This window comes from Gopherus evgoodei, chromosome 4, assembly GCF_007399415.2.
Source record: "Gopherus evgoodei ecotype Sinaloan lineage chromosome 4, rGopEvg1_v1.p, whole genome shotgun sequence".
Taxonomy (NCBI): domain Eukaryota; kingdom Metazoa; phylum Chordata; order Testudines; family Testudinidae; genus Gopherus; species Gopherus evgoodei.
This window is the reverse complement of record NC_044325.1, coordinates 75,029,795-75,056,695: the sequence shown is the minus strand read 5'-3', so window position 1 is coordinate 75,056,695 and position 26,901 is coordinate 75,029,795. Positions and strand designations below refer to the sequence as shown.

General features: G+C 46.1%; 1 protein-coding gene across 2 annotated transcripts in view; it reads left to right on the top strand.

The window, feature by feature from the left end:
* Positions 1-13,163: 13,163 nt before the first annotated feature.
* The window catches only part of SLC39A13 (solute carrier family 39 member 13), a 32,754-nt gene continuing 19,016 nt past the window's right edge, over positions 13,164-26,901 (top strand). The window contains exons 1-5 of one of the 2 annotated variants that reach the window (XM_030559826.1): positions 13,164-13,333; positions 20,498-20,800; positions 21,400-21,513; positions 23,088-23,209; positions 26,129-26,281. In XM_030559826.1, coding sequence (XP_030415686.1) covers positions 20,530-20,800; positions 21,400-21,513; positions 23,088-23,209; positions 26,129-26,281 — 660 coding nt within the window. In that variant the 5' untranslated portion in view covers positions 13,164-13,333; positions 20,498-20,529. The remainder of the gene's footprint in view (positions 13,334-20,497; positions 20,801-21,399; positions 21,514-23,087; positions 23,210-26,128; positions 26,282-26,901) is intronic. The other variant, XM_030559825.1, reaches the window with a different exon arrangement.

The window sequence follows — 26,901 nt, the reverse complement described above, 5'->3', positions numbered from 1 at the left end:
TCCCCTCTTGTACAACAGAACAGGTTTGCAATAGTTTCTTTGCTGTACCAAGCTTTACGTTTATTCTCAGGTAATAGCTGAGAGACAGCTTCAGATTTCTGCTCTGTACACACACACACACTCACACTCCTTAGGGTTAACCTGTTCCCCTTATTTTTCAGGCTTGACTTTTTTTTTTCCCACCTCCCTTTTCTGGAGGGCCATAATTTGAGTTTTCTAGTAGCTTGTTTGCTGATCAGATGTATTTATTATTCTTAGGTTCTTTGTGCTGCAAAGGACAGTTTCCTCCTTCCCCCATCAGCTAGGTAATTTGCATCCACACAGAGGCTTTCTTGGCTTGCCTCTGGATTCAAAGCTATTAGCAGCTCAGAGACTGTTTTAAAAGGGACACATTTCACTTCCACCAGAGTTCTGATTACTTTTCACTTTCATCTCCTGCTCCAAAACACAGATCTGAAAAAGAAAGCACAATCTATTGTGGCTCCTTTTGGAGCCCTAACAGGATTTTAATTAAGTACCATGTTTTGTTTGCATTTATTTTACCCCTTCTCCAATATACACTGCACATGTCCTGGGAAATAGTTTAACCTCCATAACATTATATTAACGATATTAATTTTACACAAGGTGTAACTGCCTCTGTGTGCCCTCAGAGTTTTCATGTGCCCCCAAAGTAACAGTCCAATCCTCCAGAGCCACCCCAAAGCTCAGTGTTCCCATCATTGCTCCCTTTTTCCTTTTCCTGTGCACATGCAATTATAATTTGTTTAACATCCCTTGCACTGTGATTACCCTTTTTACACAACTGTACCCCGATTACACTCCCATCTTGTACAACCAGAGACAGCCAAGGGCAGTCAAGTTAAGTTCCAATAGAAACCCCTGACACCCCTTTAGTGATTTTGATTACATTACCCAACAGTCAAATAATTTTGATCAGATTAATCCTCCCTCCACCTGCTGCCTGCAGCAGTCCCCTATAGACCATTTCTGTGGGAAAAGGGCCCATTTTCCCTTAAAATAGCTGTAAAGGCTTCTGGGGACAGAAGCATAATGGTGGTAATAGCCACTCTACCTGACCCCCTGGTATAATTTAATTACCAAGCTTCCATCCAATGTGACTGCACAGAGTTGCACATACAGTTACATTTATATAACTGGGTTTTATTATTAAACCAAAACCTTTCTTCTTGTAACACCACAACTATTACCTTTAACATCCTCACAACTGTTACCTGTACCATTTTCCAACTTCCAAATGTTTACTTTCCTCCAAACCCTGTATTATCAATTTTTGCAAAATGTATTTTTAAACTTTTAACTTACTTTTTTAAAATCACTTACTCCTACATTTAGTTCTTTAAGGTAGTGCACTTTGTCTCTAACAACTCAGCCACCAAGTACAATTATTGCCACACAGCTGCCTTAACCTGTGCTATCTTTATCTTGAGACTGTTCAAAAGGCAGTAAAACATTTGTCTTCATGGTTGCCCATGGATCTTTTACTTCAAAAATTCCAGTGGAATACAGCAGACCTCTGTCATATTTTGTCCCAAACAAAACAAAACAAAAAACAAACAAACAAAACCCAAAAACATTTCACATAAGTATCCAAAGTACCCTCCACTAAAACTTCAGAAAAACAAAGGTGTGGAGAGGAGGGGGAAGAGGTGGAAAGAAACCAATTAAGCCTGTTAGGTCAGTTTAAAGTACAGGCTACCAGCAGCAAGTTAAGTAAACTGAGGAAAAGAAGGACGAAAAGGATATAGTTAGCTTTGAACCAAGAGTAGGCTCCCCGGGTTGAAACAGCTGGGAACCCTCATCCACAGGTTCTCATCCTGGCTCTGGTTGAAGAGTGGGGGTTGTTACCTGCTCCTGCAAACCCTGCCATTTTCCACCTTGAAACCTTTTCTTTTTTTCCTTCACTTGCCCAGGGCCAAGTCCCAGCTCCTGTCTCTAAGGGTGATCTGTTAACTTTGCTTCTGACTCTAAACCCTGTTGTGCCAAATCATCTTTAACCATCCTAACTAATTTACAACACTGCAGCAGCCGTTGCTGAAACAGCACCAAACTTGAAAGATTACTGGCAGCTTCCCATACTGCTGCCCTTACTTCAAACCTCTCATAAGTGGACTGAAGTGCCTCCTTTCCCTGGAAGGCATCCAGTCCCCATGGGCAGGGACCTTCTTCCACTACCCATATACCAAAGGAGGGTGGGCTCCTCAGCCACCCCCCATTCCTCTGGGTCCCCTAACACTTCCTCCATTTCCTTTTTAATCTCATCCCAGGCTGACCCCTGCACCTGGTATGGGCCCTGGTTCTTCCTTATCCAAAAAATCCTTTACCCTGGCTTGCCAGAACCCACAACTACCATCAGAGAGTTCACTATATCCCCTCCAAGCAGCTGCGCGGACTGTTGGGGAGGGGAACTTACAGGCTGCCACTCACCTATCCAATGCAATGCATCCAAGTCATGGCACCAAGATGTTAGGGGGCTTATTCCTTCACCCTCTCACTTCCCTGGTCCTTCTCACATGAACAGAGAGCAACAATACCCAAAGTACAAAGGCGCAAACAATTCAATGTTTATTAGGGTGAACTTCCAGCAAGCATGATTCCAGTTTCCTTCCTTAGTGTCCCCCTTCCCAGCTCTGACAACACAGAGCCTTGCCTGTGTCCGTGTCCGTGTCCCTGTTTCTCCTTTAGCAAAACATGATCCCAATTCCCCAGTCCCTGCTCCCATTCCCCCCCCCCACTTCCTGATTGACTGCAGACTATACAGTAAAACCTGAATTTTGCTTCGCTATTCCTTAACCAATCATTTTACTGAAATTTAACTAACCAATCCTAACATATTGTAACATGGTTATTTAACCAATTATATTCCACCACCTTCATTGATTTACACCCAACAAAATTAATGATACAGCAGACAGAAACAATCACAGAACGAGACAGAGACCATGCAAATAAACATACAAAACAATACAGAAGTGAGGATTTTACAACTACATCTATACAGACATAAGGGTTTTCCAGCTGTGTCTATTGATAAGTGACTTCTTGCCAGACAGGATGCGATCAAACTAAGTTTCCTTTTACATCTTCTAGGCTCTTCCCTTTCTCTGGAGGTGATAGGAGTATCAGGACAGGATTGTATTCCTTATAGCCCAATAGCACCTTATTTCAATGTGACTAGTTTGGAATGTGAGGATGTGACCATACACTTTCCAGCTTATGGCTGCCTAACTACATCTTAGCTGAAGGCCTTAGCCTGTCACAGTAAGAGAAGGCCATTACACAGACAGTGATTTTGATTCTTTCTTTTATACCTCTATAACTAGGTAAGTGATAAGAATACAGCTAAATTCTTAAGGTATAGGCCTTTGCAGACAGGCCTCAATATCTATATTCTAACAGGCTAAACAAGCCAAGCTCTTTGAATCTCCTTTCATATGACAGGTTTTCCATTCCTCGGATCATCCTAGTTTGAATTCATCCTTCTTAAACATGGGAGACCAGAACTGCACACAGTATTCCAGATTAGGTCTCACCAATGCCTTGTATAACGGTCATAACACCTCCTTATCTCTACTGGAAATACCTCGCCTGATGCATCCCAAGACCGCATTAGCTTTTTTCACAGCCATATCACATTGGTGGCTCATAGTCATCCTCTGATCAACCAATACTCCGAGGTCCTTCTCCTCCTCTTACTTCCAACTGATGCCTCCCCAGCTTATAACAATAGTTCTTGTTATTAATCCCTAAATGCATGACCTTGCACTTTTCACTATTAAATTTCATCCTATTACTCCAACAAAGTCATCCAGATTTTCCTGTATGATATCCTGATCCTTCTCTGTATTGGCAACACCTCCCAGCTTTGCGTCATCCGCAGACTTTATTAGCATATTCCCACTTTTTGTGCCAGGATCATTAATAAAAAGCTTAAATAAAATTGGTCTCAAAACCAATCCCTGAGGAACTCCACTAATAACCTCCCTCCAGCCTGACAATTCACTTTTCAATACGACCCATTGTAGTCTCCCCTCTAACCAGTTCCTTATCCACCTTTCAATTTTCATATTGATTCCCATCTTTTCCAATTTAGCTAATAACTCCCCATGTGGAACCGTATCAAATGCCTTACTGAAATCGATGTAAATTAGATCCACTGCATTTCCTTTGTCTAAAAAATCTGTTACCTTCTCAAAGAAGGAGAGCAGGATGATTTGGCACAATCTCCCTTTTGTAAAACCATGTATTTTGTCCCAATTACCATTGACCTCAATGTCCTTGACTAATTTTTCCTTCAAAGATTTTTCCAAGACCTTGCATACTACAGATATCAAACTGACAGACCTGTAGTTGCCCGATCATTTTTTTCCCCTTTCTTAAAGGTAGGAACTATGTTAGTAATTCTCTAGTCATACGGTACAACCTCTGAGTTTACAGATTTATTAAAAATTCTTGCTAATGGGCTTGCAATTTCATGTGCCAGTTCCTTTAATATTCTTGGATGAAGATTATCTGGGCCCCCTGATTTTGTCCATTAAGCTGTTTGAATTTGGCCTCTACCTCGGATGTGGTAATATCTACCTCCATATCCTCATTTCTGACTTCCCCCAGTTCCCAGGATTGGTTACGATCACAGTCAGGAAATCGATGAGATAGGCATAAAGGGAATAAGAGTGAGACAGTGGAGGTGCCAATCAGGACCAACTATATCCTTAGAAACTGAAGGGTAGAGTGCATCCCAGGGGAAATTATACAGACTACACTGAAAGATAAATTAGTACATTTGGGCAACTCTATCCTGATAACTTCAGACTAGCTGAGCTTACATGAGGGAAAATCTCTGTCCTCTTGAAGCCTAATTTCCAGAGCTGCTGAGCATCTGCAGCTCCCAGAGCCTTTGGTGGGAGTTGGAGGTGCTCTTCACCTCTGAAAATCAGACCACTACTAAGGAGGAAGGATTAAGCTAATAAAGTAGATAAAGGTGTCTTAGTGGTAAAAATTGCTGGGATTTTCAAAAGCTTTTGTTAAGATTCCCCAAGATATCCCGTCCTCCTCAATCAGTCATCTTTAAAACTCACCCAAATCCTTGCAAGACCTTTGGATGATGAATGCCAAGAATGGCTGTAGTTATGATTAATTTGTACAGTAGTAGCCTGCAGTAAACCTGCTTGGAATCAGGGCGTAGTGGTTTGAGCATTGGCCTACTAAACCTAGGGTTATGAATTCAATCCTTAAGGGGGCCACTTAGGGATCTGGGGTAAAATCAGGACTTGGTCCTGCTAGTGAAGGCAGGGGGCTGGACTCAATGACCTTTCAAGGTCCCTTCTATCTCTAGGAGATAGAGTATCTCCATTAATTTATATTTTAGTGCTAGGTGCTATATATATGCCTAAAAGACAGTCCCAGCCCCCAGAGTTTAGAGTCAATATAGACAAGACACACAAGCAAAATGTGAAAAGCGCATGTTTTATTAAGTTACTTTTTTAAAATATATGCTACTCCCTCTTCCATTGTCCAGGTACCTCCACCATTTCTGCTGTTTCCACAGGGACAGATGCAAGCCAAAAAGCACCCTGCTGGTGTCAATGTAACTGAAATTTGTAAAGATCTTTCCTGGCCCCATTTTCCTGAATACATTAAGACAATAAAATTTAAAAGAACCATCTGCATGGAACTTGTATATATGGGTTTGTATATATCCAGAGCCATAACTAGGCATTTTAGTGCTGAGGGCGAGCAAGCATATTTGTGCCCCTACCTTTTTTTACATCATTTTCCGCCCCCACGGCTTTGTGCCCTAGGTGCTTGCTCTGCTCGCCTAACCCTGGTTATGGCCCTGCAACTCTGCCACTTTCCTCCTTTGTATCTTGGGCAGATCATATGTTTTGGTGCCTCTGTGTTCCCTTATATAAAAGAGAGATAATGATACTTACAGAGAGATGATGGGAGGTATAATTCACTGGTGAAGTGAAAGGCATTATAAGAGTGCAAACTAGAGTAATTTATCTCCCCAGAATGTGTACATGGGAAAAAAAGGGAAGTTCCCCCATAATCCAGACATCATGAGTTAGGAGCCCTTACAGAAAGCAATATAGCAGTGCTCTGCAATCATGATCTCTAAGGCCAGAGTTTATAGCGTAGTCACTGCAGCATTTGGGACCAGAGCTGTAGTATCTATTTTATAAAAATTTCAAATATGCCTCTCTGGAACTGAATCTTCTCCACTACTAAAATCCATGCCCATGTGTGGCTTCCAGAGTGAGAATCTATCCTGCCTGCTAACACATGTCCCCGTGAACTAAGATTCATCACTGTAGCTGGACTCCAGCTGGGCCCCTCCTCCTCTGTCAGTAATCTGCCTGTCCCACTCTAGCCCATAGGAGCTGTGCTAAACTTCTCTCTTCTGGGAGGTAAAGCATTCCCACCACGGATTAGGCATAAAAACCTCTTCCATCAGGCAAAATCAGATCAGTGTTTTGCTTCCAGCAAAGAATGTGCACCTTTTATGGTGAAAGCAATTTCCCTGTCTCCTGATTAATAACAACAGACCAAGGCCCACAGGCTGAGGAGGAGAACAGAGCTTAATTGAATTGAAAGGGGGTCCTAATGACTAGGTTCAAATTAGCCAGCATCACCTTTTCATCCTGTGGAGCTGAAATGAAAGAAGATTCTTTACAGCAGGCCATGGCTAGGCCAACTCTCACCACACACTCAGCCCTTTTAAAAACATGTCTCAGATAAAGTATGTATGTTCCTCTTTCCCAGGCTCTGCTATTTTCCCCATTCAGTTGTCTGAAGTATATATTTTAACATCCTCTCCCCCATGCACAGGTCTAAGCTACCAGTTTTTTACCTGCAGGTCAAGAGAAGGAGAATGGGGGTGGGGGGGAAGCAAAACAAAAAGAAATGGTTTTGAACTGTTTTGTTTTTCCAATGAAATGATAAAACCATGTCCCAAAGCAAATGAACAGTGTCTAGGTGTCAAAAGAGCAAGACATGATTTTTCATCAGCAAAGGCGCAGGGCTGTGTAATAGGAAGTGCGAGTGGAAACAGTGATGCCCAAATAATAGTAATAATTAATACCTGGCATTTCCCACAGCGGAATTCTGCAGTAATGGTGCAAAGCATAGCAAGAGCACTGATAGCAACTAGGGTCTTCTGGGCTGGACACAAGTCTGGGAATCAGATCTGCCTCCCAGTCCTAATCACTGCAGCAAGTTGCTCTGCCTGGTCAGTTTCTCCATCAATAAAATGGAGATAATGATGCTACTCCCTTTTTGTAAAGTACTTTGGGAGGGATCCACAACGGGACTCAGCTGTTGCAATGCTAAGTGTCACAGCATCTAGAAAATCACAAGAACACACTGTGAGCCACAAAGCTGAGTTAGGCACCAAAGCTCCCTGTACAATGTATAGGGAAAGATAGATGCCTAGGAATCCCATCTACAAAAGCCAGCCCTGGTGCTCCCTACGTAAGGGAGGCAATGGGAGAGACCAACAACAGGCATGTGTTAAGCCCTGCCCCTTTCTCAGAGATAGGCACCTACATCTAAGCTGTCTTGAGGCACCTATGTCCGTTTAGAAATCCCCAGATAGGAACTCACCACCTGGAATCAGACAGCTTGGGCACCTACTCTTTGAGAACTAAAAAATGCAATCTAACAGCTAACTGTTATCATAAGCTGTAATGCTTTGCATCAATGGTGCAGAACAATTTACCATAGCTCTTTATGTCCTCAGCGAGATCTCCTGAGGCAAGCAGTGGATACCCTATTGCTTGGCACATTTAAAACTCCAGGTGAGTTTTAAATGCACAGGTGGGCACAATCCTGTGTTGTCAGGGAGAAATACTGGATGGTCCACTCAAACTGGTCTTTTTAGTCTCCAGAGTCTGTGATTTACAAATGAATTCACAATTGTCCAATGCGAGTGGAGAGGGGACTGGGGTATGAGGGACATCACCCTAGTGCAGACTTGTTTATAAAGATGCATAGGTGATGGAGGGGTAGGCAGTGTAGATGAATAGCATGGGCATTGCCTGGGAATCAGGAGTGGTGAGCTTGGTTTCTGGCTCTGCCACTGACCCACCATGTAATCTTGGGTTTATAATCTGTGCCTTGGTATGTTTGTAAAGTGCTTTGAGATCTTTCAGTGAAAGGTGTGATGTAAGTGCTGAGTATTTATAGGCAGATAAAAAAGACAGGAGCGCTGAGGAGCTTATAAAATCAGTCTAAATCAGAAGCACAATAAAGATGCCAATGGGGATGGCCTCAGGAGGAGGAGGACGGCAAGAGGCTGACAGAGGGAACAAGCCATGAGTGTTGCACATACTCCTTGCATATTACATCTGTTGCACTAGATTTCTGTTAGCCTGAGCGTGCTTAACAAGTTAATTCGCCGCAGCCGTGCACCTGAGGAAAGAAAGGTTTCAGAGTAGCAGCTGTGTTAGCCTGGAGTCTGTTTTTGAAGTTTTGTTGTTGTAATATTGTGACTTTTAGGTCTGTAATCGAGTGGCCAGGGAGACTGAAGTGTTCTCCAACTGGTTTTTTAATGTTATAATTCTTGACATCTGATTTGTGTCCATTTATTCTTTTACATAGAGACTGTTCGGTTTGGCCAATGTACATTTGGCAGAGGGGCATTGCTGGCACATGATGGCATACGGCACATTAGTAGATGTGCAGGTGAATGAACCCCTGATGGTGTGGCTGATGTGATTAGACTCCAATGAGAGACTGCTGAATTGGAATTAATTTGCAAATTGGACACCATCAAATTAGGCTTGAATAAAGACTGGGAGTGGATGGGCCATTACACAAAGTACAACTATTTCCGCATGTTTCAGCCCCCTCTCCAGTTCCTTACATCTCGTCAATTGCTCGAAATGGGCCATTTTTATTACCACTACAAACAGTTCTTTTTCTCTCCTGCTGATAATAGCTCTCCTTAACTGGTCACCCTCCTTATAGTGTATATGGTAATACCCATTGTTTCATGTTCTCTATCTGTATATATATATCTTCCTACTGTATTTTCCACTACATGCATCCAATGAAGTGGGCTGTAGCCCACGAAAGCTTATGCTCAAATAAATTTGTTAGTCTCTAAGGTGCCACGAGTACTCCTGTTCTTTTTGAGGAAAGAAAGAACCTTTTAACTATGGTGTCTTTATTTACATAAATTTACATAAAAATCTGCAGACTCTGGTGCTTTCACAACCAAGCCATCAGTCCTTGCTGCTTTTAACCTCACTTGAGGACGGGCAGATATCAGTCCACTCCCCACCTGTGCCACCTTATCCCCTAACCCCTGCACTCCCTCATGGTTTTAGCCTTTTGAACCCCCTCCCCGCATGGCGCCCTCCACCCCCCCCCCAGGCATTTGTGCAGCTGACCTCCTATCTCCAGTGCATGTGTGCAGCCCTTCCTCCTTCTGCCCTTCCCACCAGCCAGGGCACTCAGAGCCCTGCCATTGCAGTCCTAGTGCTAGAGAGAACCGTCTCCGGACAGGGTCACTGGGCCCACAAGGAGGGGGTCCCTGAGTACCATGGGCTCCGGCCAGATGCAACTGGCCCTGATCCTATTGGAGAGAAGGCTGATGCCACTGAGCCTGATCCTGCATGCTGCCCCATTTTTGCATCCCTGGTGGCTCTGCACCCTGGGTGGATGCCCTGCTCACCCCACCTTAGTTATGGCCCTGTATATATCTGTCTTGCATCTAATCTGGATTGTTAGCTGCTCTGGGACAGACACCAGGGCTTCCTCTATATTCACTAAACTCAGAGCCTCCCTGACTGTGCCCTCTGTTTCAAATGCGCCCATTACCATAAGTGCTGCTGAATGCCAATAACCAACAAAGTGCCAAGTTTATGTTGCGTGTTCTTAAAAACAAATATACATTTAGAGCTTTAAAAATACCAGAGTAAGAAAAAGAGACTGGGTCAGGAACAGTTTTGTGTTATGAATTAAAAATGGATTAAACTGTTGGAAGCAAAGAGTATCAGAGGGGTAGCCGTGTTAGTCTGGATCTGTAAAAGCAGCAAAGAGTCCTGTGGCACCTTATAGACTAACAGACGTTTTGGAGCATGAGCTTTCGTGGGTGAATACCCACTTCGTCAGATGCATGTAGTGGAAATTTCCAGGGGCAGGTATATATATGCAGGCAAGCTAGAGATAATGAGGTAGTTCAATCAGGGAGGATGAGGCCCTGTTCTAGCAGTTGAGGTGTGAAAACCAAGGGAGGAGAAACTGGTTCTGTAATTGGCAAGCCATTCACAGTCTTTGTTTAATCCTGAGCTGATGGTGTCAAATTTGCAGATGAACTGAAGCTCAGCAGTTTCTCTTTGAAGTCTGGTCCTGAAGTTTTTTTGCTGCAGGATGGCCACCTTAAGGTCTGCTATAGTGTGGCCAGAGAGGTTGAAGCGTTCTCCTACAGGTTTTTGTATATTGCTATTCCTAATATCTGATTTGTGTCCGTTTATCCTTTTCCGTAGCGACTGTCCAGTTTGGCCGATGTACATAGCAGAGGGGCATTGCTGGCATATGATGGCATATATTACATTGGTCGACGTGCAGGTGAATGAACCGGTGATGGTGTGGCTGATCTGGTTAGGTCCTGTGATGGTGTCGCTGGTGTAGATATGTGGGCAGAGTTGGCATTGAGGTTTGTTGCATGGACTGGTTCCTGAGCTAGAGTTACTATGGTGCAGTGTGCAGTTACTGGTGAGAATATGTTTCAGTTGGCAGGTTGCCTGTGGACGAGGACTGGCCTGCCACCCAAGGCCTGTGAAAGTGTGGGATCATTGTCCAGGATGGGTTGTAGGTCCCTGATGATGCGTTGGAGAGGTTTTAGCTGGGGACTGTATGTGATGGCCAGTGGAGTCCTGTTGGTTTCTTTCTTGGGTTTGTCTTGCAGTAGGAGGCTTCTGGGTACACGTCTGGCTCTATTGATCTGTTTTCTTATTTCCTCATGCGGGTATTGTAGTTTTGAGAATGCTTGGTGGAGATTTTGTAGGTGTTGGTCTCTGTCTGAGAGGTTAGAGCAGATGCGGTTGTACCTCAGTGCTTGGCTGTAGACAATGGATCATGTGATGTGCCCGGGATGGAAGCTGGAGGCATGAAGGTAGGCATAGCGGTTGGTAGGTTTTCGGTATAGGGTGGTGTTAAAGTGACCATCACTTATTTGCACCGTGATGTCTAGGAAGTGGACCTCCCGTGTAGATTGGTCCAGGCTGAGGTTGATGGTGAGGTGGAAGCTGTTGAAATCGTGGTGGAATTTTTCCAGAGACTCCTTCCCATGGGTCCAGAAGAAAGAGGTAGATTGTAAACTCCTTGGGGCAAGGACTTCATTTTGTTCTGTGTTTACAGTGCCTAACACAGTGGGGTCCGAGCCCATGACGGGCTTGTAGGGGCTACAATCATGCAAATCACGAATAACAGGAGTAATAAAGTAACCAAATGTAGCTGGCGGCAGGGAAAGGTTACTTGTGCGAGGCCTGGCAGCTTCAGCGTAGGCTGCAGAGCAATGTAGGCTCATTAGGTGACTATAAGGTGGACAGAAAGCTGGCTAGATTGTCGGGCTCAACAGGTAGTGATCAATGGCTCCATGTCTAGTTGGCAGCTGGTATCAAGCAGAGTGCCCCAAGGATTGATCCTGGGGCCGGTTTTGTTCAATATCTTCATTAATGACCTGGAAGATGGTGTGGACTGCATCCTCATCAACTCAGAGGAATGGTAGATATGCTGGAGGGTAGGGATAGATACAGAGGGACCTAGACAAATTAGAGGATTGGGCCAAAAGAAACCTGATGAGGTTCAACAAGGACAAGGGCAGAGTCCTGCACTTAGGACGGAAGAATCCCATGCACTGCTACAGACTAGGGACCAAATGTCTAGGCAGCAGTTCTGCAGAAAGGGACATGGGGGTTACAGTGGATGAGAAGCTAGATATGAGTTGACAGTGTGCCCTTGTTGCCAAGAAGGCTAATGGCATTTTGGGCTGTATAAGTTGTGGCATTGCCAGCAGATGGAGGGACGTGATCATTCCCCTCTATTTGACATTGGTGAGGCCTCATCTGGAGTACTGTGTCCAGTTTTAGGCCCCACACTACAAGAAGGATGTGGAAAAATTGGAGAGTCCAGCGGAGGGCAACAAAAATGATTAGGGGGCTGGAGCACATGACTTATGAGGAAAGGCTGTGGAAACTGGGATTGTTTAGTCTGCAGAAGAGAAGAATGGCGGGGGCGGAGGGGATTAGATAGCTGCTTTCAAGTACCTGAAGGGGGGTTCCAAAGAGGATGGATCTAGACTGTTCTGAGTGGCAGCTGATGACAGAACAAGGAGTAATGGTCTCAAGTTGCAGTGGGGGAAGTTTAGGCTGGATATTAGGAAAAACTTTTTTTCACTAGGAGGGTGGTGAAACACTGGAATGGGTTATCTAAGGAGGTGGTGGAATCTCCTTTCTTAGAGGGTTTTAAGGTCAGGCTTGACAAAGCCTTGGCTGGGATGATTTAGTTGGGGTTGGTGCTGCTTTGAGCAGGGGGTTGGACTAGATGACCTCCTAAGGTCCCTTCCAATCCTGATATTCTATGATTATTTATGAGCTGATGGAGGCACTGGGCAGCCAGTTGGTGACATTTGCAATGACCAGTGGCAGAGACTTGTGAGTGGAGTAGAAAGCACTTGGAGCAGGGTCAGCCCCAGGGCAGAGAACACTGATCACCTCCACCTGCGCTGGCTGGCTCCAGCCCCTTGTGGCTCTGGAAGTCTCTGAGCGCAGCAGGAGCAGCAGCTCTAACACAAGCAAACAGAGCGGACAAGGGCAGCTTCCCCTGCAGCGGCCAGGCATGGGGGGTGCTGCTCATGGGGCCCCAATGGCACGTCAGGAGCCTTGTTGTGAGTCTTTTCAGCTCCCAACAGCGTAGCCGCAGTTGTGTACCAACATTCTGCGCCTGCGCGAGTTTTTGCCCTACCGAAATAGCTCTGCGAGGGCGCGATCTGCCCCAGAACGTGCGACCGGAAGCTCCGTCATGAGTTCCTGTCTCCCAAGGGGCGCAGCGGGAAGGAAGTGCGCTGCCTCTGCTGTCCCCCAGTGGCGATGTGACAGGAAGTGTCCGTTGTCCCAGCGCCCCTCCTTGCTGGGAGGCTGGAAGTGCGCGCGGGGCTCTGTCCGGGCGGGGACGGTGACTCTGGTTCCGAGGGGATGGGGCCGACGTGGCTGGTGCTGGGAGGCGGGGCCGAGAGGCCAGCCGGGGAGTCCCGAGCGGAGCCGCAGCTGGATGGCAGGGACAGCCCGGAGCGCGCCGCCGCACGGTAACTGGGTGCCCGGGGTGGGGAGCGAGCGGGACGCGGCGCTTCCCAGGGCGCCCCGCCTGGAGCCCCAGCCAGGCCGGCGGCGGCCCCCCGCGCCCCCACCCAGGGGCGGCGGGTCCCTGCGGCCGGGCCCAGCCGGCAAGAGTGATGGTCCTAGGGGAGCTGAGAGACCGAGATTCCGGGCAGGGACCATCAGTGCAGCGCCGTCCCCGCGGCTGAATTGACAGCGCCCGTCACTGGCGGGACTCGCTGCCGCAGGGTCGCGGGACCTGCCCCGGGCCGCTGGTCTGGTGTCCGGAGCCCTGAGCGGCAGCGGCGGGAGCCTGCTGCAGAAGCAGCTTCTGAGCCTGACTTGTGCCCAGCCCCGAGGGCTGGTGTCGCTGGCGATGCGCGCCCGTCCAGGGGCCTGCGGAGGTGCCCCCCGGGCCGCAGTAACATGAAACCCTCTTTTACACTCTGCCCAGCGCTTGGCCTCGGGTGTCTGGTGGCTGCGAGTTTCACTGGTTAATTGGGTGTTGTGTAAAAATGTTTCTTTTTTCCAGCTTTAAATTTGCTGCCCTTGGATTTCATTGGCTGTTATCTTGTTCCCGTGTTACAGGAGAAATGAACAGCAGAGCAATACCTGTTCTTGCTTCACTGCACCATTCAATACTTTATATGGCTCTTTCAATAATCTTTTTTATTCATCTCCTTTTTACAGTAATAACTGTCTTTGTCTCTAATAATTTTCATCTTCTATGTCTGCTTCTGCTATATCCCTTTGGAGACAGGCTGATGAGCGAAACAGTGTTCCAGGAGATGTATACCACTGATCTATAAATCAGCTCGAATGGCTTAAGTCTGGCAAAGTTATTAGCAATTGAAAACAGGTCTTAGAGTGGAAGGTGTCACACAACTTCATCTATAGGTGTGACTACCTTTGTCACCTTTAATAATGGAATGATAACATTTGCAGGATTTTCAATACCATACTATCAACTTGTTTACTTTTTTCACTGCTGTTGTTCAGTGACCTAGAGAACTTCATTGCATTGCCTATAGTGACAACACAGCTCTTTTCCCTGAGAGGTTACAGTTAATTTATAACCTAGTAAATTGTATGAGTTGATCAATTATTCCTTCTGATGTGCATTACTTAGATGAAATTCAGTGCTGACAGATTCAGTCATTGTAAGATTGCTATAGATCAGTGGTTCCCAAACGTTAACAACTCGCAAACCCCTTTCACAAAAATGTCAAGTCTTGTGAATTCCCTCCTAAAAATGAATATTTCCAGGGATTTTCTCCCTTACCTCAGCATAAATTATAAAAGCAGTGATCTTGGAAATATAAAATTTGTTTTTATGACATGCTTATTTATTAATTATGAAAATGGCAACGCTCTTCCAAGATCTCACTTTTGTAGCTTGTATCACTTTTGATTAAGCCAGTTATAAGACAAGGCTCCTATCAGAGGTGCCAGTAGAAAAAAGGGGTGCCGGGGTAAAGCCCCTATGCACCCCAGGCCTGGGGTGGGGGCACTGCCAGAGAAGTGGGAGCAGGCCTGCAGGGGTTGCCAGAAAAAAAGGGGAGGGACCTGTGGGGGGGGAGGCATGTGACTGTTGTTGCCCCCCCCCCCCCCCCGTACTGGTGCCTCTGGCTCCTATGTTTCATCAAGGAGTATCAGATGTGAAACAGCATGAAGATATTTAAGAAGCCAGCTCGAAGAGTTCCTCCTGCACAAGCATTTAAGTCTTGAGCAGTCCAGGCTAACAATGCATGTTACAACAAAGCTTAAACTTGTTCTTCATAGTAATTTAAAAACAACATTAGCAGCCTATTTAACTTTAAAAACAGCAAAAAATATCCACCACCCTTTCTATTTCATATAAGGAGTCTTGAAGTTTAAATCTCCTCAGTGTGATAGATATGCTTGCTTTGATCTGCTTAGCTCTTGGAAGTCCCCAAGGCTCCAGGCTGCTGGCCCTGTGCTGCCCCGGTCCCTATGGAGAGCTGTATCCACCATTAGGGAATTTTTTCCCAAGAACACCCTGTAACATTCACAAACCCCAGTTTGGGAACCACTGCTATAGATGTCTCTTCCTTTTAGATAAAAACTGTATCTTCAGGAATGCCATCTAGGGCCTTACATTCTTAATACACCTCTACCCTGATATAATGCTGTCTTTGGGAGCCAAAAAAATCTTATAACATGGTTTCACCTATAACATGGTATCGAACTTGCTTTGATCTGCTGGAGTACCTCCTCCCCACCCCCCCGAGCACTGCTTTACCACATTATATTCAAATTCATGTTATATCAGGTCACGTTATATCGGGGTAAAGGTATATATTAGCTAATGTGTTCAAAATCTAGTTGTAGAATTTGAACACATTAGCTAATATACTGTTTTTTTTTTTAAATATGTGTTAGCTGGTGGAGAAAATCTAGTGGCAAGCTCATGATGATGCCTGTTTGTGCTCTAAGGTAAATGTTATGAAGGCTCTAAAATACTCCTGCTTCAGGGCCTGAGGCTGATTGCTGGGTTGGGTCAGGAAGAAATCACACCTATCCCTGAGGGGTAAGGTTGATTGTCAAGTTGGTCTGGGAACACGTCTTCCTGTCTTTTGCGGGATGAGGCTTATTGCTGGCCTGAGTGAGGTCAGGAAGAAATACCCCCACCTCACATTTTCCTCTCAAGATTTCAGAATTGGTTGCAGTTAGAGATGAGATTCTGAATTTGCTGGACCTTGGACCTTTCTGTGTTGTTGTTCTTGTATTCCTAATCCTGCTGCCCTTCTTAGCAGTATGTATGCAGCTTTTAGTTGTGGGTATTGTGATGTTCACATGTATGTATGCTTTGTAGAAAGAGATGCATTCCACAGGGGGAGATGCGGTTCTAAATAAAGCAAGATATTCTTATGAGAGATCCTAGGGAAAGGGAGAATACTATGAAGTGGTTTGGGCTTCTCAGAAATGGCATGTGGTTGAGAGGTAAACTCCCTGAGAGAGAATGCTGGGGCAATTAACTGGAAGTTGGCGAGCCTTGTAATCCTTGTCAGAAGTGTTGGGGTTTTCAGTAGGAATCCGGAGGTTACTGCAGGGCTGATGGAATGAGGCTTTGGGAGAATTTGCTAGCTGCTGTTTCCATTTCCTCTTCAGTGAAATAACTTTTCTGTTCTGCGTAGTGTTCCATTGTGGCTCCATGGCTTCCAGGGAAAATAACTATAAAAAATTTTTCCAAGCACATTTAAAGTGTCATCATGATGGAACGTGGGCTTGTGCCAAAAAGCCGCTAAAGCCCCGTTGTCTGAAAGAGCAGAGCTACTGGCTGTGAGGGGGAGGAGGCAGGAGCAGAGTGAACTCACTGCCACGCACAGAGCACTTGAGAGTTGTTTGGAGGGCTGGGATGAACTTTCCAGGTGCATTGGCAGAAAACAGCTTGCAGAAAGAACTAGAAATCTCCTTCAGCTTCAGCAGGGGACTTGGCAGTTCCAGGAGCATCTTGTGTAAATATTTGGTTTTATCTCTCCTTCCTTTTTCTGACTTGCAATAGATTTTTATCTTGGTGTGAATCTGCATTTCTAATTCTGTTTGCATTTTTATAAAGACTACTGCAGAGCCTGCTTGCTGTGTAAGTGCCCGGGGAGGAGGCTAGACTCTAGGCTTGCACACTGGGAGGGGAAATGTGATTCATTTTCATGCCTTGGATTCAACACACCACCGCCACCAGGAGTGAGTGAATGGCAAAATTTCCATCCCTCTTTTCATCTTTCACTGTCTGTTGTGGCATCTATTGCTCCTGTGCTGGGAATACTTTTAGCTATTTCAGTCATATATGCTCTAGAGCTGTGATTGAAAGGGCTAAGCAGAGCTAACCCTCTTCAGTACTTGGATAGGAGACCTCCACAGAACAGGCTGGTGCCACAGAGAGTGGTACTTGTGATTGTGTAAGGGGCACTTTCTCCTTTAAGGTGGTCCTGACCCCAGTATGATGAGGTGCTGTGCTGTTGGAGCTACTGTCTTTCAAATTAAGTGTTTAAATAAGCCCTGACCATTTGTGTCTGTTGCGTATATTGAATCCATCATCCACTTCCACAGTGTCAGGTCTGCTTTAAATCCTAGTACACCTAGTGCTTTTAAAATCCTCCCCACTATAGTGGAGCATCTGAGATCCTCTCTGTCTCTCTAGTTGTTTATCTGGCTCCCATTGCTGTGGTAGCTGAGTGCCTACAATAGGGGGAAATCGCAAAACCAGGAATGTGATATGAACCTGTGACTTTAATGACACCATGATATATCTTCCTCCATTCCCCTGAGTGGTTTGGGCCTGAGGCGTGTGGGTCCTGGCTGCGCACTTCGTTGCTTTTAGTGGTGTTTTTGAGGTGACTATTTAATCTGGCTTTCCCTGTAGGTAATGTGCATTTAGAGACTTTCACAGGCAGTGAAAAGCATCCTGCCTGCTGAGAAGTCTATAGCAGAGGGATACAGAATCCAGGAGACTATGGAGCTATGAATAGCAAGCTGTAAAGTACTAGGCACTATAAACAGCATAAAAATGCTGGGATTGCTCTAAGCATCTTTCTGGGCATGGAGGTAGATATGGGTGAATTGTTATGTGTGCAGTCCCTCACTGCTTTGTCATAAATTCTAACAGCCACAGGTAAGAAGCTTGGAGGAATATGTGGGGTTCCTGTGCTACCAGAAAAGGGACTTGAGAGCCGTGGGCCTCTTCTGACTCACCTGGGAGGATGTATAACTTCCTGCCTTGGTTTTATTAATAAGAACAAACCTGAAGTCTCTGACAGTTAATTGACATGAGTGGAAGTAAGAGAATCTGGTTCTGCTTCTGCTGTCCCTTAAGGAACTGTCACCTCTTTTCTGGAGAAACAATTCTAGTCTCCCTAGTCATCTCCCTAAACTTCTTGCTAGAGCAAATCCTGCTAAGAGATCTGCAGTCAGTTGTGCTCCATGTTGTGAACTTTTGGGATTTGCTTTTTGCCCCTCATCATACTCCTGTCTCTAAAAAGGATTTTTGTTGTTTAGACTAAACGGAGCTTCAGGTGTCCAATTTATTTGCCATTTGGTCTTGGGCAGATGCGGGACCCTCATTTCGGTGGTTCCAACCCAGTTTGGGGAGGATGGGCAGGTGAGAGGGCCTTCCCCTGTGTGACATGAACTGTGGTGGCAGCTTGTCTTCCAGCCTGATCTTCTCTGTGGTTCAAATTGTGACAGTGCACACCCCCAGGGTAACAATTGTACAGCAGAAGTGGGGACGTTAGGGGTTAGGGCCTATTTCCAATGTTCCTCATTCAAGACAACACAAACTCTGATGAAAGCAGCTATTTTGTTAGGATTGTTCTTTGCCTAAGCTTGGGCCCTTCCGCTTAGTATTGGGGCCAGCCGAGAGCTCTGCTGCTTGGGATGTGCCCAGCATGGCTACTCTCTTGGTATAGGAAGCTATTGTCAGTCATTTTCCAAGCTCTCACTCTGCCACTAAGGGCACCAGTTTCCATTAGCACAGAATCAGACTGGGAAAGGTGCTGAACTCTCTGGTGATTTATAACAGGAAATACTGTAAATGCAGACTCCCTTGCAGTTGGTTTAGTAGAGAGAAGATTGTGCTCTATACTTTCCCCTAACCTCTAGCTATTTCTGCCCTTAATGTGTGTGAAATCTTCAGCTCACTATGCACTCATGCAATGGGAGGATGCTTAGTTAGATACTAGTTGGCTAAAACTTTCAGAACTCTCCTCTTTTTGGGAGGGTTCTCCGGGTCCCTTGGTTTTACAGTAGCTGTGCAGGTCCCAGTGCAGGGCTGTAGCTGAGAGAGAGCTAAACTGTGTGAAGGAAGCCAGATGGCATGGAAGTGTCCCAGATGCATTTAATTGACAACAGGAGGTTTTCATCTACACAACTGGGGTGGGGCCCACTTCTGACGCAACTTCCTCTCCCTGTGGTTCTGTCATTAACACTTACCCCAAGCATTACCCAGTGTCTGATTGCTGGGATGACTGTGAAGACTTGATGGTTTGTCGTCAGGACACTACGCAGAGCTTGTGGATTTTAGATGTGTTGTTTATAATCCTTTGATTCTGCTGGAGATAGTTGTGTTGCATAAATCTCCTCATTGTGATTGCTGAGGGCCATGACTGGAATTCTACTCATCGCATGGCAAAGCACTGGCATTTATGCCTGTAACAAGTGAACAATCTCTAATCTGATTCCCAGTGACATTCCTTGTAAGGGAGAACAGGGAGAATATTTTTGAGACAGTTGGAAGGAGAACTTCTCCCTGAAAATTAATATGGTTCTCAAGAGGTTTGCTATCTGAAGATCAGCTATGATCAGAGAAGTTTTCATCCAACTGGCAGGCAGTTTGTGTTTGGAGCAGGACCTTGATCCAGCAGGACATGAAGGCTCTTGGTCCCTTCCATTATAGCTGCTGAGGCCCAGATGTATTAAAATTACTCCCCTTTTAAAGATGGTTTTAAGAAAAATGCCTCAACTGAGGGGTCTGAGAGCTTGTCTAGGCCAGAAAAACTTGCTCCAGTACATTGATGTGCAGACCCCTAAAGTAGACACACTGCTTCAGTGCCTTTTATCCCACTAATCTTCTAGCATGTCTCAACTGTGGATTTGCATTTGCCCTGCCCCCAAGTATAGACAGAGCTTCTGCTTCATCGTCTCCCTAAAATCACCTCATGACTTTTTTTATCTTTATAGCTCCATTATACAAGGGCCTTGCTGGAGCCCACCTGGGACAGTGTATCCCACAGGGAGGAAACTTTGTCTAAGAGTGCAGTTTGAGCAGCAAAGACTCTGGAGAAACCAAGTGCTGAGGGAAGGTGCAGGAGGCTGGACTCCTTCCCATGGCAAGGGGAGACTGAGGGACCAAACAGGCATTTTCAGATGTCAAATGATAGAAGATGTCCCTGCCCTCGTCATCTGCTCAAATCCAGGAACTGAAACTAAGAGGAAACAGGAAGAAGAGGAAAATACAGGTTCCCTATGCAAAGGGGAATATATGTGAGGACCAAGCTATCCAGGAAGGGAATTGAAGGACAGAGGATATATGAGTTTGAGAAGCCATGATTTCCTCTGGAAGGGGACAAGGACTCTGAGGGATGAGCTGTGGGTCTTGCATTTTCTCTCAGAACTCAGCTTTTCCTCCTTCCTTTCAGAGATTGGCCAGCCAGGCTGAAACTGCTCAGCGATGAGAGGGCAAAGGTTTCTGCTACATGGGATGCTTGCCTTGTTTCTGCTCAGCATCCCCTGTGAAGCCCAGGAGCTCCAAGTGGACAAGGCCACCACTGGTTCCAGTCCTCTGTGTGAAAAAGAGGCCAACTCCTGGGGAACTCTGTTCAGTGGGGAGCGACTGGATGCTTGGATCTTTCCTCTGATTGGCTCAGTTATGGTGGGGCTGAGTGGAGTCTTCCCCCTGCTGGTAGTTCCCCTTGAGACAGGAGCTGCTCTGCGATCAGAAGGTAAATCTGCTCTCTGGCTTATTGTTCCTGATGCCAATGTCCCACCCCCCAACCCCCACAGGCATTGACTGAATGGGGCACTGTTCTCATGTCTAACACAGGAGCTGGGTTCTTCCTGGTGCCCTAGAAATGCTGCATACTGAAATGTAGACACAGCTCACTTCTGTTATAAGATGGGTGACTCATGCCATTCCTAAAAATGGGGCAGGTAGTTCCCCAGCTGAGTGTGGGGTTCTGCGATTTCAGCTGTAGAGCTCATATGAAGAGCATTCTCTAACTTGGATCCTGGTGGGGGGGGATGCTCACATGCTCCTCCACTTCCGTGGAGTACAGACTCCCCTCACCTATGCCCCTTGAATGTACAGTTCATGCTCTGAGCCTCACTGCCAGGGCACAAGGTTTGGAGGCACAATGCCACCCACAGCTCACTCAGGGCAGTGTAATGCCCTGAGGTCTGTCTCACACATGATTGCTTTCCCTCCTCACGTTCCCTGGTAATTCAGGCTGCAATGGGTCCTGATTTGTGTGTCTCATACAACTTGTCAGGAGGGGTCTGGGCTCCAGGCGTGGGTGGTGATTGGCATTTGTTTGTTTTTCAGTGGGATCGAATCGTTTGAAGCAGCTGTTGAGTTTTGCAATTGGTGGGCTTCTGGGGAACGTATTTCTCCACCTCCTCCCTGAGGCTTGGGCCTACACCTGCAGCGCCACTGCAGGTAATACCTGGCACTGTACTAATGCCTTGAGCGCCAGAGCCAGCCTCCAGCACTGGCTGCTATGTTTTCTTGTGAATCTGCACCATGCTGCTTTTTTTAATGTTCCATATCTCTCTAGGTAGGTGCCTGGTGGGCTCTAGAGGGTCCCTGCCTTTCTCCGGGTACTGCTCCTGGAGTCTCTGTGAATCAAGGGATCCTTGACTCTGTGAATCACTCCTCCTCCATCCCCTGCCTTTGTACAACAGATCCCAAATCTGCTGACCTCTCAGGCTGTGCCTGAGGAGAAGTGGTGGAAATTGACAGTCCCTAGAGTTCTTTGGTGGGGAGGAAAGAAAGGTGCAGCTGGCAGAGTCTCAACTCAGCCAGCAAACTGAGCACCAGGGCTGAGATGGCCCTGGTCTGTCCTGGGATAAAGCTTGGGAAAGAACTAGCATAGCCCTTTCCTGTAGCTGTTTTCTAAAGGGCCCATGGAGACAAGTAATAAATTATGTTTGCTCTTGGGCAAACTAGTGTCATGACAAGCTGAGTGCTGCTGAACCCTATAGGTAGTAGCTGCTCAGTAAGAAGAGAGATTCTTCCTGACTCTTCTGGGATCAGTACTACGAGGGGCCAGATTTCTGTTACAGCATCTCCCACCAAGGGCTGGATTCCCACTGATCTCTGCCTAAGGAATTGTGGAATCCTTTCCTTCCTGAGAATGTAGGAGATAGAGGAACAGCCTGGATTTCCCATAATTTGTTATGTGGACCTAAGCAGTGGAAGTTCAGAATCCCTCTTCAAAGCTCTGCTTCTCCCCTGCTCCTTTCCATCTTCACTGCACAGGCAGTGTCAGCAGAGTCCAGTGTCTTGGGCCTCCAGTGGCTGCACCTTCTCTGCTGCAGCTTATTCACGTCTCTTGTTAGTCTTTTCTCTTGTCTTAAGCTTCCAAGTTTGCATGTCCTGCCCGTGTTACATTTCTAATGCTTTTGCATGTCCTCTTACTGGAGCACAGTCTTTGCCCCTGCAGTCAGGCCAAACAGATGAGGATCTGATAATCTCAGCCCTCATTGAAAGGAACATGTTGTAGCCTTGGGCTAATAATTTGCCCAGGTGTGGTTTGATGGGGAAGATAGATATTTGGCTCAGCTTCCCAAAGCACAACCTTCATGTCTGTACTTGCTGCTCACACAGGCTCAGATGCAGGATTTGTGCTGATACAAGCTTCTTTATAGTCTCTGGTAAGAGATTTTTGCCTTGCTCACCTTTGCACAGTAATTTATGGAAGAGATGCTTAGAAGCTGGGCTTAGAAGGCTCCTGAGAGTACCCAGGAGACAGGCCAGACTCCATTGCTGGAGTATTGGGGATGTGCAGCTTAGTTTCCCACTTGCCCTAGGTTGGATCAAAGATAAGTAGATGAAGCAAATGGGATTTTCTGCAGGGTGTCTGTTCTGTGCTTCTAATAGGAATAAAGGAAATGGTTTCTGCCCTATATTCTTGTCTCGAGTCTCTCAGTCACAAGCTACATTGTACTGGGGGTGAGGCTTACCATTCAGGCACCCCAACAATGCAAACAGAGATCTCTTTTGCTTTCTAGGAGGTGGGCAGAGCTTGCAGCAGCAGAAGCTTCTTGGCCTCTGGGTGATCATTGGTTTCCTGACCTTCCTGGCATTGGAGAAGATGTTCCTAGAGAGCGAGAAGCAAGAATGGCCTAGCGTGGTGAGTGGGTGATGAAGGGGGAAAGGAGTTGCCATATAAATACTGCATTGTAACGGGGTACACACTGTGCCTCTCTGAATTTGGCCCCTTGGTTTCTCTCCTCCGTGATTCAGGGACACTTCAATCTGGTGCAACACCCATGTTCTTTATCTGTGAGCAGTTTCCCACCACCAGTTTCCCACTATATACAGGCTTTACAGCTGCTTGGCCTACCACAGGCCTGGCTAGCAACAGACTCCCTCTGAACCTGATCTCCCTCCCTTAGGGCTTGTCTACATCAGAAAGTTGCAGCGCTGGTGAGGGAGTTACAGCGCTGCAACTTTGAAGGTGTACACATCTGCAGGGCACCACCAGCGCTGCAACTCCCTGTTTGCAGCGCTGGCCGTACTCCCGTTTTGTCTCGGGTGTAGAGGATCCAGCGCTGGTGATCCAGCGCTGGTAGTCCAATGTAGACACTTACCAGCGCTTTTCTTGACCTCCGTGGAAGGAGGAAGCCTCTGGTAATCAAGCTGGTCTCCTTTCCCGGTTTGCTCTCTCGTTCCCGGAACCCCGAGCAAGCAGGTCTCCTTCCCTGCGGTTTGCAGGGTGGTTCGGGGAACGCGAGAGCAAACCGCGGCGAAGCTGGTCTCCTTTCCCGGTTTGCTCTCTCGTTCCCGGAACCCCGAGCAAGCAGGTCTCCTTCCCTGCGGTTTGCTGGGTGGCTCCGGGAACGCGAGAGCAAACCGCGGCGAAGCTGATCTCATTTCCCGGTTTGCGCTCTCGTTCCCGGAACCCCGAGCAAGCAGGTCTCCTTCCCTGCGGTTTGCTGGGTGGCTCCGGGAACGCGAGAGCAAACCGCGGCGAAGTTGGTCTCCTTTCCCGGTTTGCTCTCGCGTTCCCGGAACCCCCCTTGAAGCCGCCCAACAGCGCTGCAGTGTGGCCACATCTAACACCACTTGCAGCGCTGGTTGCTGTAAGTGTGGCCACTCTGCAGCGCTGGCCCTATACAGCTGTACTAATACAGCTGTAACAACCAGCGCTGCAAAATTTTAGATGTAGACATGGCCTTAGTCTCTACCTCCCCTTTTCTCTCACTTCCTTCCAGCCTTATAGCTCATGCTAATGAGGCTGTCAGGTGTGGTCAGTTACCAGGCAAACACAGGGTGGTTCACCCAACCCCAATCCATTCTCCCTGATTGGGGCTGGAGAGGCAGGAACTGATTAAGGGCTTCTCCAATAGTACCCTGCCACATTATTACCCTCCCCTCCTGGTAGGCTCCTCAAGGGAATCTGTGAGCTGTGATTTAACTCAGAGCGTGGTTTGGGAGGCCGGCAGTGCTGGGCAGAGCCATGTGACTGGGCACTTGCTCCATTCTTCTGGACCTGGGAAAGGAGACCTTTCATCTCCAAGCTAAGCTCTTGCCCTGTGGGTTTGGCTGGCATTTTTTGTCCCTGGGTTTTGGATTTTTTAAATTAAATCGGATTTATTTTGTTATTTAAATTATATTTATTTATTCTTTTTAAAAACCTGTTTAAAAAGAAATCTAAATGATATGTTAAGGCTTAAACTTATAGTCTCTTTAAAATATTTTAAATAAAAAATAAATATGCTGAATCCAAGAGTCTATATAAAAAACTTTTGAGTTAAAAGCTGCTTTTTTTTTCTGTAAGAATCGAGGGAAACGTACCTTTTGAGGTCAAGCTTTATAAATATGGCACAACAATAGTAAATAAGCAATACATTCACCATTTTCTATTATACTAATTATGTACAATGAATAAGAATCTGAAAATATTATGTTGTTGCTTAAATAAATGTGTGTAGTTCTGATATACCCTCCTAGCTAGCAAAAAAAAAATCTAGTGTAAAGGCTCTATTTAGTTGTAAATCACCATGTTTTAATGGTTATGTCAACTAATGAAAATGTACCTTTCTTTAGAAAATAAGTGAAGTACAAATGGAAATGTTGATTAAAATAGATTATTTAAACTGAGGCTTTCCTCTTGGTGATTGATTTAAATCCACCATGGTTAGAAGAAGAGGTTCCCTGCTGTTTCCCTGGGGTAGTGGGAATTATCCTCACCACCACTCTGGGCCCTTGGTCCATGGGATTAGCTGGTCACAATGGAAAGGTCTTGTGATTGGCCACTTTATGTGATATAGTGGATGAGGCAGGAGTCACCTAGCAACAAAGGATAAATGGTCACTCACAAAGGGATGAGAGGTCAGCTCCAGAATTATGCACATGGAGCATAAAGGGGCCAGCCCTTGGGAATCTACAGACTTTCTGGGTGGCATCTGAACTGTGCTGGGCTCTTGTTGGTCCCATGCCTCTAGGTAAGAGAAAATGAGACCACACACTGAAAAGAGTTTGCAAAGAACAGCTAAATATGACCTGTAAACCTGAGTGAGTGTGTGGAGCTGATACACCTATCCCAGCCCTGTCTCCTAACCTTCTCTCTATTATGTGATACTGTGAGGTTTGATGTCCCCCATTCCATGATATACAACCTTGTTGTAGAGTCTCATTATATTCTTTACACTGAGGACCAAATGTTACTTTTTTGATCCCTGGTCCAGTGCACTTTAGCAAACTTCACTGCTCCTGAAGAATTTGTATTGGGTTTAGAGTGTTTCTAGCCCAGCAGAGAAACTTGACATTAAAATAATGTCTTTCAGATTCCTTTCTTGCTTCAACAAGTGCAGGTCAATTTTTAGCTCAGCTACTTAAATATATGAATCTCATTTCAAAAACTTGAATAAAGCCACCCAGAAATCTATTCCATTTCTGCAGGCTCTGGTTACTAGATTGGAGGCCAAAGGGCATTGTGTTTGGGCTTTAGGGAGGGAAGGATTGAGGGAGACTTTCTAGGCCCCTCTTTTAGCACACTTTCTGTTGGAGGCCAGAGAGTGGTAACAGTTGTTTCTCTCTGATTCAGGGCAATAATTCCAAAGCACCTTCCGGAGGGATTCCAAATGGAAACAGCTTTTCCCTGCAGAAAGTAGCAGGCACAGTCCAAAGAGCAGAGACAAACATCGCTCAGTGTAATGGCTCCTCTCTCTCGTCTTGCCCACCAGACCGAAGAATCAAGGTACAGTAACTCTTCGGTTAACGTTGTAGTTACGTTCCTGAAAATTGCGACTTTAAGCGAAACGATGTTAAGCGAATCCAATTTCCCCATGAGAATTAATGTAAATGGGGGGGTTAGGTTCCAGGGAAATTTTTTTCATCAAACAAAAGACTCTCTCTCTACATACACACGTACGTATATACACACAGTATAAGTTTTAAACAAACAATTTAATACTTTACCCAGCAATGATGATTGTGAAGCTTGGTTGAGGTTGTGAAGTCAGAGGGTGGGATATTTCTCAGGGATTGCTTTACTGCTAAATGATGAACTAGTTTTTGGCTGAGCCTCACGTTGTTAATGTGCCTCACACTCTACAAGGCAGCACGAATGGAGGGAGGGGAGACAGCATGGCAGACTGAGACAGACACACGCACCCTGTGTAAGAGAGAGAGAGATGCATTGCCCCTTTGAGTACCTGATCCCCCTCTAAGTAAACTGCCTTGTTAAGTAGATCAGCAAGTTGAGACAGCAGCTGCTCCCAGGAAGCTCCCTCTGTCCTGAGCCCTGTCCTGTCATTCCCCCATCCTACATGGAGAAGACATTAGCTCCCCTTTTCCCCCCCCACCCCGCCTCCGACA